Genomic DNA, 17,768 nt, shown 5'->3' on the forward strand with positions numbered 1-17,768 from the left:
TTGTTTAGGGCTGCCTCTGAGAATGGTATTGACGTATACACTGACTCGGTGACTGAGTTCATCAGGATGTGGATAGAGGATGTTCCCACTGTGACGATTAGAACTTATACAAACCAAAATCCGTGGATAAATGGCAGCATTCGCGCAAAACTGAAAGCGCAAACCATCGCATTTAACCACGGCAAGGCAACTGGGAACATGGGTGAATACAAACAGACCAGCAATTCCCTCCGTAAGGCAATCAGAAGTACAGGGACAAAGTGGAGTCACAATTCATGTGCCAGGGACTCCAGATAATCAACGATTTATAAAGGGAAAGCCAGCCACATTGCGGACACCGACGTCTCACTCCTGGACAAGGTAAGCACCTTCATTTTCATATCTGAAAATTCTCACGACCCCAAACATGAATTTGTTAAAAATGGAATTAACAGCCCATGTTTACTTTTTTAATTGGATATGGCAGTCAATTGCAAAACATTCTAACATTATTCTCAACTCACCTTCGTATACTTTTAATGTGGGGATATGACAGTCAATTGCAAATGAGTTTGACACAATTTTTCTTATCTCACCACCACTAATGAGATGGGTGTGCTTGATGCATGTCGCATCAGAGCTTCTCAAAATCAGGGGGCGTGGTCGACAGTGCACACCTCATCTCTCTTATCACATCCAACCGGAGTGACCGAATCAGCTAAATCTGTTTGACTGTGATCCTGGCTCAGTTTACATGCCGGTAAGTGAAATCGAACAGCTACTCGAGCTGTCATGTGACCGAATGCTGCAGACAACGCATTCACAGATGCAGACGAGAGCACTGAATTAGCGTACCATGAGTTTTAATGCTCAGAGGGAGACGGCACAGTATTCCCTTTGAGTCAGAAACCAAAACTCCTCCATAGTGACCTGTGAATGCGTTGTCTGCAGCATTCGGTCACATGACAGCTCGAGCAGCTGTTCGATTTCACTTACCGGCATGTAATCTGAGCCAGGATCACAGTCAAACAGATTTTGCTGATTCTGTCACTCATTTGTATAATTTTTTTTGTGTTTCCCCTCTATGCTTGCGTTAAGTTTCCCAAATATGTCTGTTACATAGGCAAGGAGATACATTTTCTTTTCCTTACACAAAGTCAAGTCTGTTTTTAATTTGACATCCATTGCGAATGACAACAGCTCTTCTCTCAATTCAAAAAAATATTTCCAAAACTCACCTGGATAACCCCCAAGCCTTGGTGTGAAATAGAACATTGTCATGCTCTGATCCCATATCTCCACATAGTTTAGCGAACAGGCGTGTGTGATGTAGTTTACAATCGAAGTTACCTGCTGCATATCTCGGAATACTGCTCTCAGCTCTTTTGCCGCCAGTTGCTCTCGGTGTATCCATTATAGCTCAGTGGGTGTATCATACAATACGTCTATATGGCAGAGGGAGACACATTCATAACTAGAGTGCAGAGGCCTGTCCGCCGTCCAGTGATAGATGGAGCCCCATCTGTGCAAAAGCCAGCCATTCAATCCCATGGTATCTGTTTTTCGTCAAAATAGCCACGCAGCACACTGAACATCCCCTGTGCTGTTTCATGCTCAGGAATCGTGAGACAGAACAATATGTCCTCGTGAATAGCATCCCCCAAAATGTGGCGGACAAAAGTCAGTTTCCTCTTGATTGCTACACTACAGTGCATTCGGAAAGTATTCAGACCCCTTGACTTACTCCACATTTTGTTATGTTACAGCCTTACTCTAAAATGTATGATATTGTTTTTTCCCCTCATCAATCTACGTACAATACCCTATAATGACAAAGCAAAAACATTTTTTTTAGACATAATAAAAAACTTTAAATAATTTTTTTAAAGTATTCAGACCCTTTACTCAGTACTTGTTGAAGCACCTTTGGCAGCGATTACAGCCTCTAGGCTTCTTGGATATGACGGTACAAGCTTGGCACACCTGTTTTTCACATTCTTCTCTGCAGATCCTCTCAAGCTCTGTCAGGTTGTATGGGGAGCGTCCCTGCACAGCTATTTTCACATCTCCAGAGATGTTCGATCGGGTTCAAGTCGGCTCTGGCTGGGCCACTCAAGGACGTTCAGAGACTTCTCCCGAAGCCATTCTTGCGTTGTCTTGGCTATGTGCTTAGGGTCGTTGTCCTATTGAAGGGGAACCTTCACCCCAGTCTGAGGTCCTGAGCGGTCTGGAGTAGGTTTTCATCAAGGGTCTTTCTGTACTTTGCTCCGTTCATCTTACCCTCAAACCTGACTGGTCTCCCAGTCCCTGCCGCTGAAAAACATCCCCACAGCATTATGCTGCCTACACCATGCTTCACCGTAGGCATGGTGCCAGATTTCCTTCAGATGTGACTCTTGGCATTAAGGCCAAAGAGTTCAGTCTTGGTTTCATCAGACCAGAGAATCTTGTTTCTCATTGTCTGAGAGTCTTTAGGTGCCTTTTGGCAAACTCCAAGCGGGCTGTCATGTGCCTTTTACTGACGAGTGGCTTGTGTCTGGCCATTCTACCATAAAGGACTGATTGGTGGAGTGCTGCAGAGATGGTTGTCCTTCTGGAATGTTCTCCCATCTCCACAGTGGAACTCTGGAGCTCTGTCAGAGTGACCATCGGGTACTTGGTCACCTCCCTGACCAAGGCCCTCCTCCCCCTATTGCTCAGTTTGGCCGGGCGGACAGCTCTAGGAAGAGTCTTGGTGGTTCCAAACTTCTTCCATTTAAGAATGATGGAGGCCACTCTATTCTTGGGGACCTTCAAGGCTGCAGAATTTTTTTGGTACACTTCCCCAGGTTCTGTGCCTCGACACAACAAAAACCAAGCCATGAGGTCGAAGGAATTGTCTGTAGAGCTCGACACAATCCTGTCTCAGAGCTCTACAGACAATTCCTTCGACCTCATGGCTTGGTTTTTGATCTGACATGCACTGTCAACTGTGGGACCTTATATAGACAGGTGTGTGCCTTTCCAAATCATATCCAATCAATTGGATTTACCATAGGTGGACTCCAATGAAGTTGTAGAAACATCTAAAGGATGATCAATGGAAACAGGATGCACTTCAGCTCAATTTCGAGTCTCATAGCAAAGGGTCTGAATACTTATGTAAATATAGTATGCCGTGGAAATTACAGTTAGGGACACCTGAAGTCAATCTTAAATTAATAATTCTTTATTATTAACAGCAAGCTGGAGAGGTCACAGTCAAACTTAAATGCATAATGTACCGGGCTTAGGTGAGCTCTCCCGGGGCAGTCCCGTTAGTTCTCTTATTTACTGCTTACACAGACAAGTTATATTTGCATGATTTAGCTTATTCATCATTCATAATGAATTCCTCATTAACGTTTGGTTCATGCATGTGACCGACCAATGCCTCACGAGGTTTCTTCTCTCCAAACTGAGACCTTGAAACTGAGATATACTGTCAAATTGCAGATTCTGATAGTGAGGATTCCTCCCAGGCACATCTCTTGCATGAACACAGAAATTGGTAATTAGAAAAGCACAAACATAACATTTTCCATCAAAGGTATTTCTGTTTTTTATTTGTAATACATTTGCAAAAAATTGTTTTACTTGTTTTCACATTGTCATTATGGGGTATTGTGTATACATTGATGAGGATTTTTAAAATCCATTTAAAATAAGGCTATAACATAAGAAAATGTGGAAAAAGGTAAGGGGTCTTAATACTTTCCGAATGCACTGTGTATATACAGTTGAAGTCGGAAGTTTACATACACTTACGTTGGAGTCATTAAAACTTGTTTTTCAACCACTCCACACATTTCTTGTTAACAAACTATAGTTTTGGCAAGTCGGTTAGGACATCTACTTTGTGCATGATACAAGTAATTTCTACAACAATTGTTTACAGACAGATTATTTCACTTATAATTCACTGTATGACAATTCCAGTGGGTCAGAAGTTTACATACACTAAGTTGACTGTGCCTTTTAACAGCTTGGAAAATTCCAGAAAATGATATCATGGCTTTAGAAGCTTCTGATAGGCTAATTGACATCATTTCATTTGAGTCAATTGGAGGTGTACCTGTGGATGTATTTCAAGGCCTACCTTCAAACTCAGTGCCTCTTTGCTTGACATCATGTGAAAATCAAAAGAAATCAGCCAAGACCTCAGAAAAAGAATTGTAGACCTCCACAAGTCTGGTTCATCCTTGGGAGCAATTTCCAAATGCCTGAAGGTACCACGTTCATCTGTACAAACAATAGTACACAAGTATAAACACCATGGGACCACGCAGCATCATACCGCTCAGGAAGGAGACTCCTTCTGTCTCCTAGAAATGAACGTACTTTGGTGCGAAAAGTGCAAATCAATCCCAGAAGAACAGCAAAGGATCCTGTGAAGATGCTGGAGGAAACAGGTACAAAAGTATTTATATCCACAGTAAAATGAGTCCTATATCGACATAACCTGAAAGGCCGCTCAGCAAGGAAGAAGCCACTGCTCCATAACCGCCATAAAAAACCCAGACTACGGTTTGCAACTGCACATGGGGACAAAGATCATACTTTTTGTAGAAATGTCCTCTGGTCTGAAGAAACAAAAATAGAACTGTTTGGCCATAATGACCTTCGTTATGTTTGGTAGAAAAAGGTGTAGGCTTGCAAGCCGAAGAACTCCATCTTAACCGTGAAGCACGGGGGTGGCAGCTTCATATTGTGGGGGTGCATTGCTGCAGGAGGGTCTGGTGCACTTCACAAAATAGATGGCATCATGAGGCAGGAAAATTATGTGGATATATTGAAGCAACATCTCAAGACATCAGTCAGGAAGTTAAAGCTTGGTCGCAAATGGGCCTTCCAAATGGACAATGACCCCAAGCATACTTCCAAAGTTGTGGCAAAATGGCTTAAGGACAACAAAGTCAAGGTATTGGAGTGGCTGTCATAAACCCTGACCTCAATCCTATAGAACATTTGTGGGCAGAACTGAAAAAGCGTGTGCGAGCAAGGAGGCCTACAAACCTGACTCAGTTACACCAGCTCTGTCAGGAGGAATGGGCCAAAATTCACCCAACTTCTTGTGGGAAGCTTGTGGAAGGCTACCCGAAATCTTTGACCCAAGTTAAACAATTTAAAGGCAATGCTATCAAATACTAATTGAGTGTATGTAAACTTCTGACCCACTGGGAATGTGACGAAAGAAATAAAAGCTGAAATAAATCATTCTCTCTACTATTATTCTGACATTTCACATTCTTAAAATGAAGTGGTAATCCTAACTGACCTAAGACAGGTAATTTTTACTAGGATTAAATGTCAGGAATTGTGAAAACTGAGATTAAATGTATTTGGCTAAGGTGTATGTAAACTTCCGACTTCAACTGTATACAAAAGTATGTGGACACCCCTTCAAATGAGTGGATTCGGCTATTTCAACCACACACGTTGCTGACCGGTGTATTAAATTGAGCACACCGCCATGCAATCTCCATAGACAAACATTGGCAGTAGAATGGCCTTACTGAAAAACTCAGTGACTTTCAACGTGGCACTGTTTTATGATGCCACCTTTCCAACAATGATTGCCTATTATAGCATCAATTCTTTGTTTCACAGTGTTATCTGACAAAGGTATTAATGTGAGTTTCTGTGCCTCTGCCTCCACAACACAGACACCAGAAAAGAAGTAGATACTTCTCAAATAATGACATGCCTCCTTTGTGTAATACAGTCCATTTAGTGAGCCAACAGCAGTGCCATTCGTWGATGTATAAGTGTGGTTAGTATTTCATGAGACATTGTCGAGATGATCAACTAATGATGTTATATCTACAGCGAGATATAACAGTGAGAACATGCTGCCGACAAACAGGGCCCAGTAGATGATTATTTTGATGTTCCTCTTCATCCAGATGCAGGGTGCTCGCTGGGCAGGGACGATCCGGGTGAAGTAGTTAAAATTCAGACAAGTCGAGATTGACATGTTGGTGGGTGATGAGTACACCATTATCAGAACACCAGCAAAGCAGAGCTCTGAATGTTCATTTGAAGAAGAATCAGCACAAGTATTCCTTTGCAATAAGAGAGACTAGAAAAACTGAAAAACCAAGGCTCCTTGGAGTATATTCAAAGGCCATTTGAGAGGGATTCAAATGTCTCCTTACAGCACTATTAAGAACGGCTCAACTTAAACAAGCATTCTGAAAGGTTTTGTTTTTATATATCTAGGTGGGACAGTATATAGGCCTTAATATTGTTATGTGAACCTCATCACACTCTTATGGACATACTGCAGAGTTATATATCGTATGTTCTGCACATGTTATGTTTGTGCTCTTGAATACAAATTAATGTGAACAAATGAAAACGTATCAGTACTGAATCACCTGGAATGAGTTATCTATCTTGTTAATCTTTTTCTCTGCAAAACTGACAGGTGCTCAACTGAAGACGTTTGTTTGTCTGTCCGTATTTATTTGGACAGTGAAGCTATGTTTTTTACATTTCGCTCTATACTTCATAATTTTGGATTTAAGATACATTGTTTCATATGAGGTTACAGTACAGAATGTCACCTTTTATTTGAGGGTATTTTCATACATATCTGTTTTACCGTTTGGTCCCATATTCCTAGCATGCAATGACTACTTCAAGCTTGGGCTCTAGAAACTTGTTGGCTGCAATTGCAGTTTGTTTTGGTTGTTTGATTATGTTTTGCCCCAATATGAACTGAATGATGAATATTATATTGTGTCGTTTTGGACACACGTTTTGGAGTCACTTTTATTGTAAATAAGAAGAGATGTTTCTGAACACTTCTACATTGTGTATGCTACCATGATTGTGGATAATCATGAATTAATTGTGAATAATGATGAGTGAGAACACTAGAGGAACTAAGAGCATAACCCCCCAAAACATGCTAACCTCCGCTTTTATTGGTAATTGTGAGAGGTAAGTGTGTTTTAGGGTTATGATCTTTGAGTATCTGTAACTTTCTCACTCATCGTTATTCACGATTCATTCATTATTATCTGTAATCATGGTAACAACCACATTAATGTAGAAGTGTTCAGAAACAGGGCTATTTCTAGCTTTTTTGGGCCCCTAAGCATTTTCTGGTTGATAAATTCTAATAATTCACCTAATTTCAGTTTATGGGGCAAAACAAGCAGTCAATGTGTAGAGAATCATTGTACCATCTAAACCGCTGTGAAATATATTTTCAATAACCAAATATATTGTATTTTCAGCTGTTTGAAGCTGGTGTACAAAACCAAAAGGAAAAGAAGCAAAAACAAAACTTAAGGGGAAGCCAAGAAGCTTCCCCAGAACAGATGCACTGCTTCGTAGACTTGCTTTCAATGCGAAAGACAGATCAATAAATCACATTGCTATGTGAATTTGGTAGGGTCCCCCAAAAAGTTACATATTGTAGCTTTAAATTAGTGCATTTATGTACAAAAATAATACAAGAAGTATTGAGTTGAAACATGGATAATTGGAGGAGTACTGTGGATACTACTAAACCTTGTAAACCTCCAAGGCCCATGTTGCCCAGGGTTAAGAACGTACAATGTAGATTCATATTATTACATTGTATTGTATTATACCCTCTAAATATTATTATTCCAATCTGTTGTTTGTAATATTCATTWAAAAAAAAAGTAAAAAAGAAAAACGGGACGGTGGACCCCACGTTGATAACGCCTGCCCTAGAGATCTGGATTGCGTGACCGGTCAGTAATTTGGCCATGATTACTTCAAGGTTTAGATGGCTAGSTAGACTACCTTACCTAAGGGGGCCCCTAACCGTCCGCTTGTCTCTTATTCCTAGAAACGGCACTGTTCAGAAACTATTCTATTCTTATTTACAATAAAAGTGACTCCACAAAATTATTTACCATTCGTTTCTATCGGGCAATACATTTCAATTTTTACCCATTAAATTACTGGGAATGTATACATATTGAGTGTGCGACTCTCTTTGTTTTATAGTTTATAGTTTATTCACCGTTAGTCAGCACCTCTACACTAAATCATTTCCTCTGGGTGTGCGCCTGCTCATGCTTTTTATTACACGCCATTATCTGAAACGCAACCAAAACAAACTGCAAAAGCATCAGACAAGTTTGTAGAGCGACAAGCTTGATGCAGTCATTGTGTGCTAGGAATATGGGACCAAATACTACACTTTTGACAAAATGTAATACACTATAAGTGAATTTGTCCTAATACTTATGACACCTTCAAATTCAGGGGACCACAGATGTAGGATCTTTTGCTACAGCAGTTTGCTACAGCAGGAAAAATAATCCTGCAGCAACAGGAAATGTGGATTATAATGAATGGACACTTTTGTAGGGTCTGATATTTTATTTGCCATAACAAAAAATCTAAGTGGAAATAAAAAATGTTAGAAGCCTTTTTTAAACTCAAATACACTACAATTTTGCATTTCCTTCTATGCAGGAAAATTCTCAGCAAAAAGTGTGATCAAATTAAGAACGCACTCTGTAGATACATAAAGTGCATTCATTTCTAAACAGTAAAACAAATATGTATAAAAAATACCCTAAAATAAAAGGTGACAGTCTGTACTGTCACTTCATATGAAATATTTGATCAGAAATGCTGGAGTATAGAGCAATATTCAACTGGATTGTACTTGTTTTAAAACCTACACACCTGTGTTTGATATAAAGGACTGAGAGCAAGGCACATATGTGTCACACTTCTTTGTAAGTATTGGATTTGGACATATTTATTCTGAAAACAATTGTATTATTGAAGAGTCAGGTTGAAATATTTTACCAGAAATTATCATTCTAAACGCCCTCCTGAACCAACTGTAAAAGAATGCATACACCATAGGATTAACGGTTGAATTCAAATAGCCAATCCATACAAATGTTACAAACAAAACGGGTGGGGTAGAGTAATTAATAAAAGGATCAATACAGTTGACGACAAAAAAGGGTGTCCAGAATGATAGAAATACCCCCATAATGACAGCAAGTGTTTTGGTGGCCTTCCTCTGTGATTTGCCTACAGAGTTCTGATTGGTTGTACCCTGAATTGAGCGTGCCTGTCTCTGTGCTATTAGGAAAATCTTTAGGTAGATGCTAAGCATCCCTATTCCTGGGATGTAGAATGAGATCACCGAAGACACAGTACTCGACACTTTGTTTTGAAACAAAATACATTCTCCCTCACAGGCAAAATTTTTGTAGTAAAAATCCTCCATGCCCCAAATATTGAGCTCCAGAAATATCATACAAAACCCTACTACGGCAGAAACCGTCCAGGTGACCAGCATCATAATCAGAACAATGTGAACAGTTATTTTAGTTCTATAAAGGAGAGGGCGACACACTGCATAATACCTGTCAATGGAAATAAAACACAAATTAAGAATGGATGCAGTGCTCAACATGACATCAGTGCTGGTGTAGATTTTACAGAATAAATCTCCAAAATACCAGCAGCTTTCCAGTGAATATACCATGCTGGGAGGCATCACTAAAACCCCCAAGAGGAGGTCTGACACAGCCAGAGAGAGGATGAGGTAGTTGGTCGGGGTGTGGAGCTGTTTGAAGTGGATGATGGGAATGATTACAAGAAGGTTGCCACACACTGTGAGAACAGACATTGAGCCAAGTAAGAGATAAAGTAATACTCGTATTGTTGGAGGAAAGATTGATCTTTTGCAAGACCCATTRACTGATTCAAAACATAGAAGTATATTCTCAACAATWTCYGCCTTGCTGAGACTGATTCCTGGTTCCATGGTCATTGTTGAAAGAATCTTATCTGGAAAAAATGTAATAAAATTGTCACATTAGTTAGTAATATACATTTTAAACATCAATTACAGAATATTATTTGGAAATAATTACATTATACATGGTTTAATTAAAAAAAATGTCATGCTGTATTTTTCCCCACAGTATACGGTCACATAGTAAAATGTATTAAATTACTGTTGCTTATTCATTGGAAATATTTTCACAAATACCCAAAGGGACATGCTTTTTCCATTTAAAAAGGTGTGACATTCGATGTAAATGTTTCCAATTCAGCAAGTATGATTTCTTTTCATGGTGCTTCATCATAGCTTACCTCTCAGCCATGCAGATGATGCATCACATGTGAATCCCTTTTCTCTGGTCACAATGTGATACAAAAATCTGAACTTGAATCTCATGCTTTTGTACCTATAGTCTATTAGCATAATGATGATAACAATATCCTTTTGACCAATCAGACATTTCTACATTCAACTCTACAGGGCACTCAAACTGATGATGTCATATGGTTGTAATCACTCCCCTCAGCACCATTGTGGATAATTGTAAAACCTTGACAAGTATCATGCCATTTTATAATGGACTCAAATTCAGATTTTTAAGTCAAATATTGTTACACAAAAAGAAACAGTCAAATATAGAGAGCAGTAGAATGTGCTAAATATATTTCTTAAATGCTTCTATTCAGATTACTGGGGGAGGTCGGGTAATGTAATTATGTGCACAAATCACCACGTCTGTAATCTTAGTCCCGTCCGAATCTGCCATGCTAGAAGTTTTTACATTGCAGGAGAGTAACAATTCCAGACATAATAACCTACTGTTTTTTTGGGGCCAAAATCAAAGGTCCTCTGATAATACTAGTCCCGTGCAAATCGACATCCCCGTGTTTTGAGAGAAATGTCTGTGGTTTTAGCAAGAAAACATTAACTGATTCGGTAAATTGAACGAAGTACTGCGCATAAAATATATGAATGGCCTACATGTATCCACTTGCACAGTGAATGCGTCTGTTTATGTTTTGTGCGTATGAATTGAATATTGACAAATGCATCAGTAAAACATATTTCCCCTATTTAATGCGACCCTTGCTGTTAATAGATTGCAAAGCAGCATACAACTGACCTAAACGTTTGAAACGTTTGAAACGGGGGGGGGGCATTTAAAACGTAAATATGCTAACGATTATGATCACACTTCCTCAATTCAAATATTATGGCGTCACTATACCAAAGGTGGTTTCGAAACTTGGGAGCCAAACTCAAGTTATCATTGTTGCCCTGTTTGTCGCCTAGCCCTAGACTTGTTGAAATACAGTATCTTCACGCTTAAAAATGAACCTGCAGGCTTCCGTCATAACTATCAATATGAAAAAAGGTAAGAATTACAGTTTGAAGGGTAGTTTGGAAAACACTAATCCTGTCCGAATCGTTCTCTGGATTAACAGACATTCTGGGTTAATAATTACATAACCAATGTTCTCTAGTAATACTAGTCTCGTGCAAATAGGGTTTAAAAACACACTATTCAGGGCGAGCATGTCATTGCTTAGGTAAAACAAATAAAAATACAGCCACTAAACCACATACATTTATTGACATTAATCCAATAAAGACTATTTTCTGGCAAGTAAATTACCTGGTACATCAGTCTGCCCCTCCAAAAAGGTCCATTATATTTTCAATGTGACAATAAGATTAAGACATTTTTGGAACCAATAATAAAACACTGCATAGATGATTGGATTTGCAGTAGAATGAAAGTAACCCAGACAGATAAACACTTCAAATAGAATGGCAGGTGTGCTAAAGTGTGTGTATGTATCAACTATGGCAGTAACAAAGATAGGCAGCCAGCAAAAGATGAAAACACCCACCACAATGCCTAATATTTGAGCTGCTTTTCGCTCTGACCGTTGAGACACCATGCCTCTACCTCCCTCAAAGGATTTTTTCAAATCTGTCTTCAGTCTTTCTTACATGTTATTTTGCAACCAAAAGTGTTCTGGTATACAAACTCCCCATAATAGAGCATGGAAAGAAAATGGCTATCAATGTGTCTATCGAGCCCCACAATGTATTAAAGAAAATATTCCGACTTCCTAGGCAGTATATGGATGCAAGGAATTTATCCAGGTCACTTACATTTGCCTTTTAAGATAGTAGGCCATAGGAGTACAATGCAAAATGGCCCAACTGGCAAAAACCATGAGCCATGCAATTGGTATAGTAATCTTGGTGGAATAGCGAAGTAGATTGTACACAGCCTCATATTGTTCTATGGCTATAAACACCAGGCGAAAAATTAATCAGATGGTGCCAGAGACATTATAAAAATGTGAGAGCATGTGGAGCTGATGTATGTGAGCAAAGGATGCATGGTGCAGGAGGCATTCGATTCTGGGTAACCTAACAGCTTGAGATCCCACTAAGCACGGACCAACAGCAAAGTYTTTTTTTTAGTGCAGTCGGGACCGGCCTTGATTTCAACGTCCACAGACATTTATGTTTGGTTCAGATTTGGTCCGGACCGGCCTATTGTTTTGTTGTGATGTTTTGTTCCAGTTTGGACCCCAGTAAGAATAGCTGCTGCCATGGCATACTTAAGGCTCTATTCAATCCGCATCACGAAAGTTCAGATTTACAGCGTGATTGAAAATCAAAGGCAGTGTTTCCGCTTTAGCGGAGACTGCACTCACAGTAAACGCTGCATATGTCGCCTCAATCGGAAATTACCTTTACATTTCAGCAATACTATTTGGCCCAAACATAGACGTCTATGATTGGTTCAGATTTTGGTCCGGTCCAAACCCGACCAAATTTAAACCGATCGTAGGTTCACTAAAAATGGCTGAATTGGTGCATCTAGTGAAAGGCTGATTGAGGACCTTTTTTACTGAAAAATGTGTTTGTTTTCTATAATTGTATTTTGCTTTTAGTGTATTGATGTGAATATTGATGTGTATGTTGATGTGTACTACTGATGTGTACAGTGCCTTCAGAAAGTATTCAGACCCTTTGACTTTTTCCACAATTTGTTACGTTACAGCCTTATTCTAAAAAAAATATCATCAATCTACACACACTACCCCATAATGACAAAGCGAAGACAGGTTTTCAGAATTTTTGAAAAAACTGAAATAACTTATTTACATAAGTATTCAGACCCTTTGTTATGAGACTCGAAATTGAGCTCAGGTGCATCTTGTTTCCATTGATCACCCTTGAGATGTTTCTACAACTTGATTGGAGTCCACCTGTGGCCAATTCAATTGATTTAGCATGATTTGGAAAGGCACACACCAGTCTATATAAAGTCCCACAGTTGACAGTGCATGTCAGAGCAAAAACCAAGCTATGAGGTCGAAGGAATTGTATGTAGAGCTCCGAGACGGGAATGTGTCGAGGCACAGATCTGGGGTAGGGTACCAATTTTTTTTTACCAGCATTGAAGTTCCCCAAGAACACAGTGGCCTCCATCATTCCTAAATGGAAGAAGTTTAGAGCTGGCCGCCCGGCCAAACTGAGCAATCGGGGGAGAAGGGCCTTGGTCAGGGAGGTGACCAAGAACTCAATGGTCACTCTGACAGAGCTCCAGAGTTCCTCTGTGGACATGGGAGAACCTTCCAGAAGGACAACCTTCTAGAACAGGCCTTGGCAACTCCAGTCTTCGGGGCCTGATTGGTGTCACACTTTTGTCCCAGCACCAGCTAACACACATGACTCCAATAATCAACTAATCATGATCTTCAGATAAAAATGAAATTAGTTTAAATCAGGTGTGTTTCCTAAGGATGGGGGAAAAGTGTGACACCAATCAGGCCCCCGAGGACTGGAATTGCCTAGGCCTGTTCTAGAAGGACAACCATCTCTGCAGCACTCCACCAATCAGGCCTTTATGGGAGAGTGGCCAGACAGAAGCCACTTGTCAGTTGAAGGCACATGACAGCCCGCTTGGAGTTTGCCAAAGGGCACTTAAAGGACTCTCAGACCATGAGAAACCAGATTCTCTGGTCTGATGAAACCAATATTGAACTCTTTCACCTGAATGCCAAGAGTCACATCTGGAGGAAATCTGACACCATCCCTACTGTGAAGTATGGTGGTGGCAGCATCATGCTGTGAGGTTGTTTTTCAGTGGCAGGGACTGGGAGACTAGTCAGGATCAAGGGAAAGATGAACGGAGCAAAGTACAGAAAGATCCTTGATGAAAACCCGCTCAGGACCTCAGACTAGGGCAAAGGTGTACCTTCCAACAGGACAACAACCCTAAGCACACATCCAAGGCAACACAGGAGTGGCGTCGGGACAAGTCTCTCAATGTCCTTGAGTGGCCAAGCCAGATCCCGCACTTGAACCCTTTCGAACATCTCTGGAGACCTGAAAATAGCTGTGCAGCAACACTCCCCATCCAGCCTGACAGAGCTTGAGAGGATTTGCAGAGAATAATGTGAGAAACACCCCAAATACAGGTGTGCCAACTGTGGTATCCCAGGAGGTCTACCCCGGGGGATGGTAATAGAGGGGAGGTACATGATGCGATATATGCTCCCATTGCTGGGAGTACGTGAGCTGGGCACCCTGACACAGATAGCTCCAAGTGGAGGTAATTAGGGGAAAGTGCCAACCAGCCATGGAGGCCAAACGAAAGGAGCACTGTGGCACACTGTGAGAGAGAACTGGGAGAGACCGACACAGAGCAAAAGCAGAGAAGAAGGACCGAGCCAAACCTACGTGATTTTCTTTGTTATGTTTATTTTATGTCCTAGTAAAGTTGTTTTGCGGACTAAAACCTCCCTGTCTCTATGTTAATCTCTGAATGCTCAACCCAACACCCCACGGTTTACCGTGGGGAGAATGCGGGCATCTCGGTAGCTTTGGGTGCCGTGGGGTCGAGCGTACGGAGATTACCATGGAGGAGCTGGTGGCTCAGTTCATCCTCAGCCAGCAGAAGCAACAGGTTCTCCAGGAGCAAGCACTGCAGGAGCAGCACCAACAAAACCGCAGACTGGTAGCGGAGGCAGCCCAGTTGAAGGTTGGGAGGGCTCAGGAGTCTGGCCCGAATCAGTTCCTGGTGCAGTTAAGGGAGGAAGATGACGTGGAGACGTATTTGTGCACCTCCGAGAGGACGGCACAGCGGGAAAGATGCCCCAAGCCCTGTTGGCACCCTACCTCTCTTGGAAGGCCCAGAAGTCCTAATTTGATTTGAATGCTGACCAGGCCGCGAATTATGAGGGACTCAAACGGGAGATCCTGAGCCGTTATGGATTCAGCCTCGCACGCCGTGCACAACTGGTCCACGCCTGGGCCTTTGACCCCACCCTTTCCCCCCGTGCTCAGATGAGCGACCTGGTGCGCCTGACTAAGGGCTGGCTACTGACTGAAGTAGCGTCCATCCCAATGATCAACAAGCTCGTCCTGGAACAGTACCTTCAGGCCTTGCCATACGAGATGAGAAGACGGTGAGCATGCAGAACCCCCAGAGCCTGGAGGAATTGCTGACCACTGTGGAAATTCACCAGAACACCCAGGATCTGCTGAGAGTGGCCAGAGCGGAGAGAGGGGATGCGGCGAGGGGGACGAACAACACAAAGAGAGGCGAGGGGCTGAAGGGGACCCGGACGGAACCAGCCGAGGCTGTGAAGCAGGGGTGTGACCCAAACCGACGATGTCGGTGGCGGCTGGACCTAGATCAGAGACACTGCTATGAGTGGGCACCTCACGTGGAGCTGTCCTGGGCCATGCCCTCCGCATCCCCCAACTATGGGGTAACACGGATGGCGAGTTACGTCACCTCCTGTTGGGTGCACACCGAGACGGCCCCTCCGATGGTTCCTGAACGAATCGATGGCATCGACACAAGCGCTCTGCTGGACTCCGGCAGCATGGTGACCCTGGCCCACCCGCAGTGGCTCACCTGAGAGGGGAAGGAGGAACTGGGGGACGAGGAGGTGACCAACGGTGCCAGTGAGGATAACCACCCCAAGGGGTGAGTGCCAGATGCGCATGGGAGCTGTTCCTAACCTGCCCATGTCCATTAATCCTTGGTCGAGACTGCGCTCTCTTCCAGGCAATGTGGATGAGGGACCTGGGGAGGCACGCACGGGAGGTAGGAAGAAAAGGAAAAAGGATGGTGGCCTGTGCAACCCACCCCCGTCACAAGAGGTGTCCACTGGGCCCGAGTCGGACCCGGAGGAGAGAGACGACCCAGCTCCGGCAACCGAGCCACCGTGCGAGGAAGACCTCAGCTCCCCTTTATGGAGGTGGAGGCCCTAGATGGATCTCCCGACACGGGAACCCTCACGGGTCAGTTCGGGACGGCCCAGTTAGAAGACCCCAATCTCCAGAACGCTAGGGGCCAGGTGATTGCGGTGGATGGCGTACTGTTACCTGAGGTAAGTGATTGGCGCTACCCCATATCGCAATCAGGCATATTTTATTGTATCAGGTAGTAAAGCATAATGGGGAGACAAAAMACTTGTTACTCATACCCAGACAGTATGTTAGGACTGTGTTGCAGCTTTCCCACATCCACCTGCTTGGGGCACACCTGGGGATGGAGAAAACCAGGGAACGGATCGGGAACCGGTTCCACTGGCCCGGAGTCAAGCGCGCCGTGGAGGACTACTGCCGTAGTTGCCCAGAGTGCCAGATCACAGCCCCAGGCCGACCAAATTTGTACTTGTTTGGGGGCGGTGCTCATTACATTAATACCCAGCATGCTTAGCATGTGTTTGTTTTTACATTTAGATTTTGGTCATTCAGCAGACGCTGTTATCCAGAGTGACTACTTGTCAGTGCATTCAACATAGGTAGATAAACAGCAACATATCACATTCATAGCAAGAAAAAAATATTTCTGTAAATGTTACTGAGAATGTTATTGTACACTAAACAAAAATATAAACCTAACAATTTCAAAGATTACAATTTTAGAGTTACAGCTCATATAAGGAAACCAGTCAATTTAAATACATTCAATAGGCCTAATCTATGAATTTCACATGTCTCGGAATACAGATCTGCATCTGTCACAGGTACCTTAAAAAATGGTATGGACGTGGATCAGAAGACCAGTCAGTATCTGGTGTGACCACCATTTGCCTCATGCAGCATGACACATCTCCTTCGCATAGAGTTGATCAGGCTGTTGATTGTGGCCTATGGAATGTTGTTCCAGTCCTCTTCAATGGCTGTGGGAAGTTGCTGGATATTGGCGGGAACTGGAACATGTTGTCGTACACGTCGATTCAGAGTATCCCAAACATGCTCATTTGGTGACATGTCTGGTCAGTATGCAGGACATGGAAGAACTGGGACATTTTCAGCTTCCAGGAATTGTGTACAGATCCTTGCGACATGGGGCTGTGAATTATCATGCTGAAACATGAGGTGAATGTCACGACAATGGGCCTCAGGATCTTGTCACGGTATTTCTGTGCATTCAAATTTCCATCAATAAAATTGTGTTCGTTGTACCATAACCCCACCCCACTCTGCTCACAACGTTGACATCAGCAAGCTGCTCACCCACACGACACCATACACACTGTCTGCCATCAGCTCGGTACAGTTGAAACTGGGATTCATCCGTGAAGAGCACACTTCTCCAGCGTGCCATTGGCCATCGAAGGTGAGCATTTGCCCACTGAAGTCGGTTAAACCTCTCTAGGGTCGGTAGCGTCCCACCTGGCCAACATCCAGTGAAATTGCAGAGCGCAATATTCAAAAATACTAAATAAAAATATTTAACATTCTTGAAAATATATGTGTTATACATCAAAATAAAGCTTAACTTCTTGTTAATCCAGCCGCCGTGTCAGATTTCAAAAAGGCTTTACGGCGAACGCAAACCATGTGATTATCTGAGGACAGCGCCCCGCATACAAAAGCATGAAAATTATATTTCAACCAGGCAGGTGCGACACAAAAGCCAGAAATAGCGATATAAAAAATGCCTTACCTTTGA

General features: G+C 42.4%; 1 protein-coding gene and 1 pseudogene across 1 annotated transcript; both read right to left on the reverse strand.

The window, feature by feature from the left end:
• Positions 1-8,614: 8,614 nt before the first annotated feature.
• Positions 8,615-9,787, reverse strand: LOC111973419 (trace amine-associated receptor 1-like). Its single transcript, XM_024000784.2, has one exon. The coding sequence runs from the start codon at positions 9,785-9,787 to the stop codon at positions 8,756-8,758; it is 1,032 nt and encodes a 343-aa protein (XP_023856552.1). The 3' UTR covers positions 8,615-8,755.
• Positions 9,788-11,472: 1,685 nt separating this feature from the next.
• Positions 11,473-12,102, reverse strand: LOC111972913 (trace amine-associated receptor 13c-like; annotated as a pseudogene).
• Between the last annotated feature and the right edge of the window lie 5,666 nt (positions 12,103-17,768).

The sequence above is a fragment of the Salvelinus sp. IW2-2015 genome, linkage group LG14 (genome assembly GCF_002910315.2).
Source record: "Salvelinus sp. IW2-2015 linkage group LG14, ASM291031v2, whole genome shotgun sequence".
NCBI classification, from domain to species: Eukaryota; Metazoa; Chordata; class Actinopteri; order Salmoniformes; family Salmonidae; genus Salvelinus; species Salvelinus sp. IW2-2015.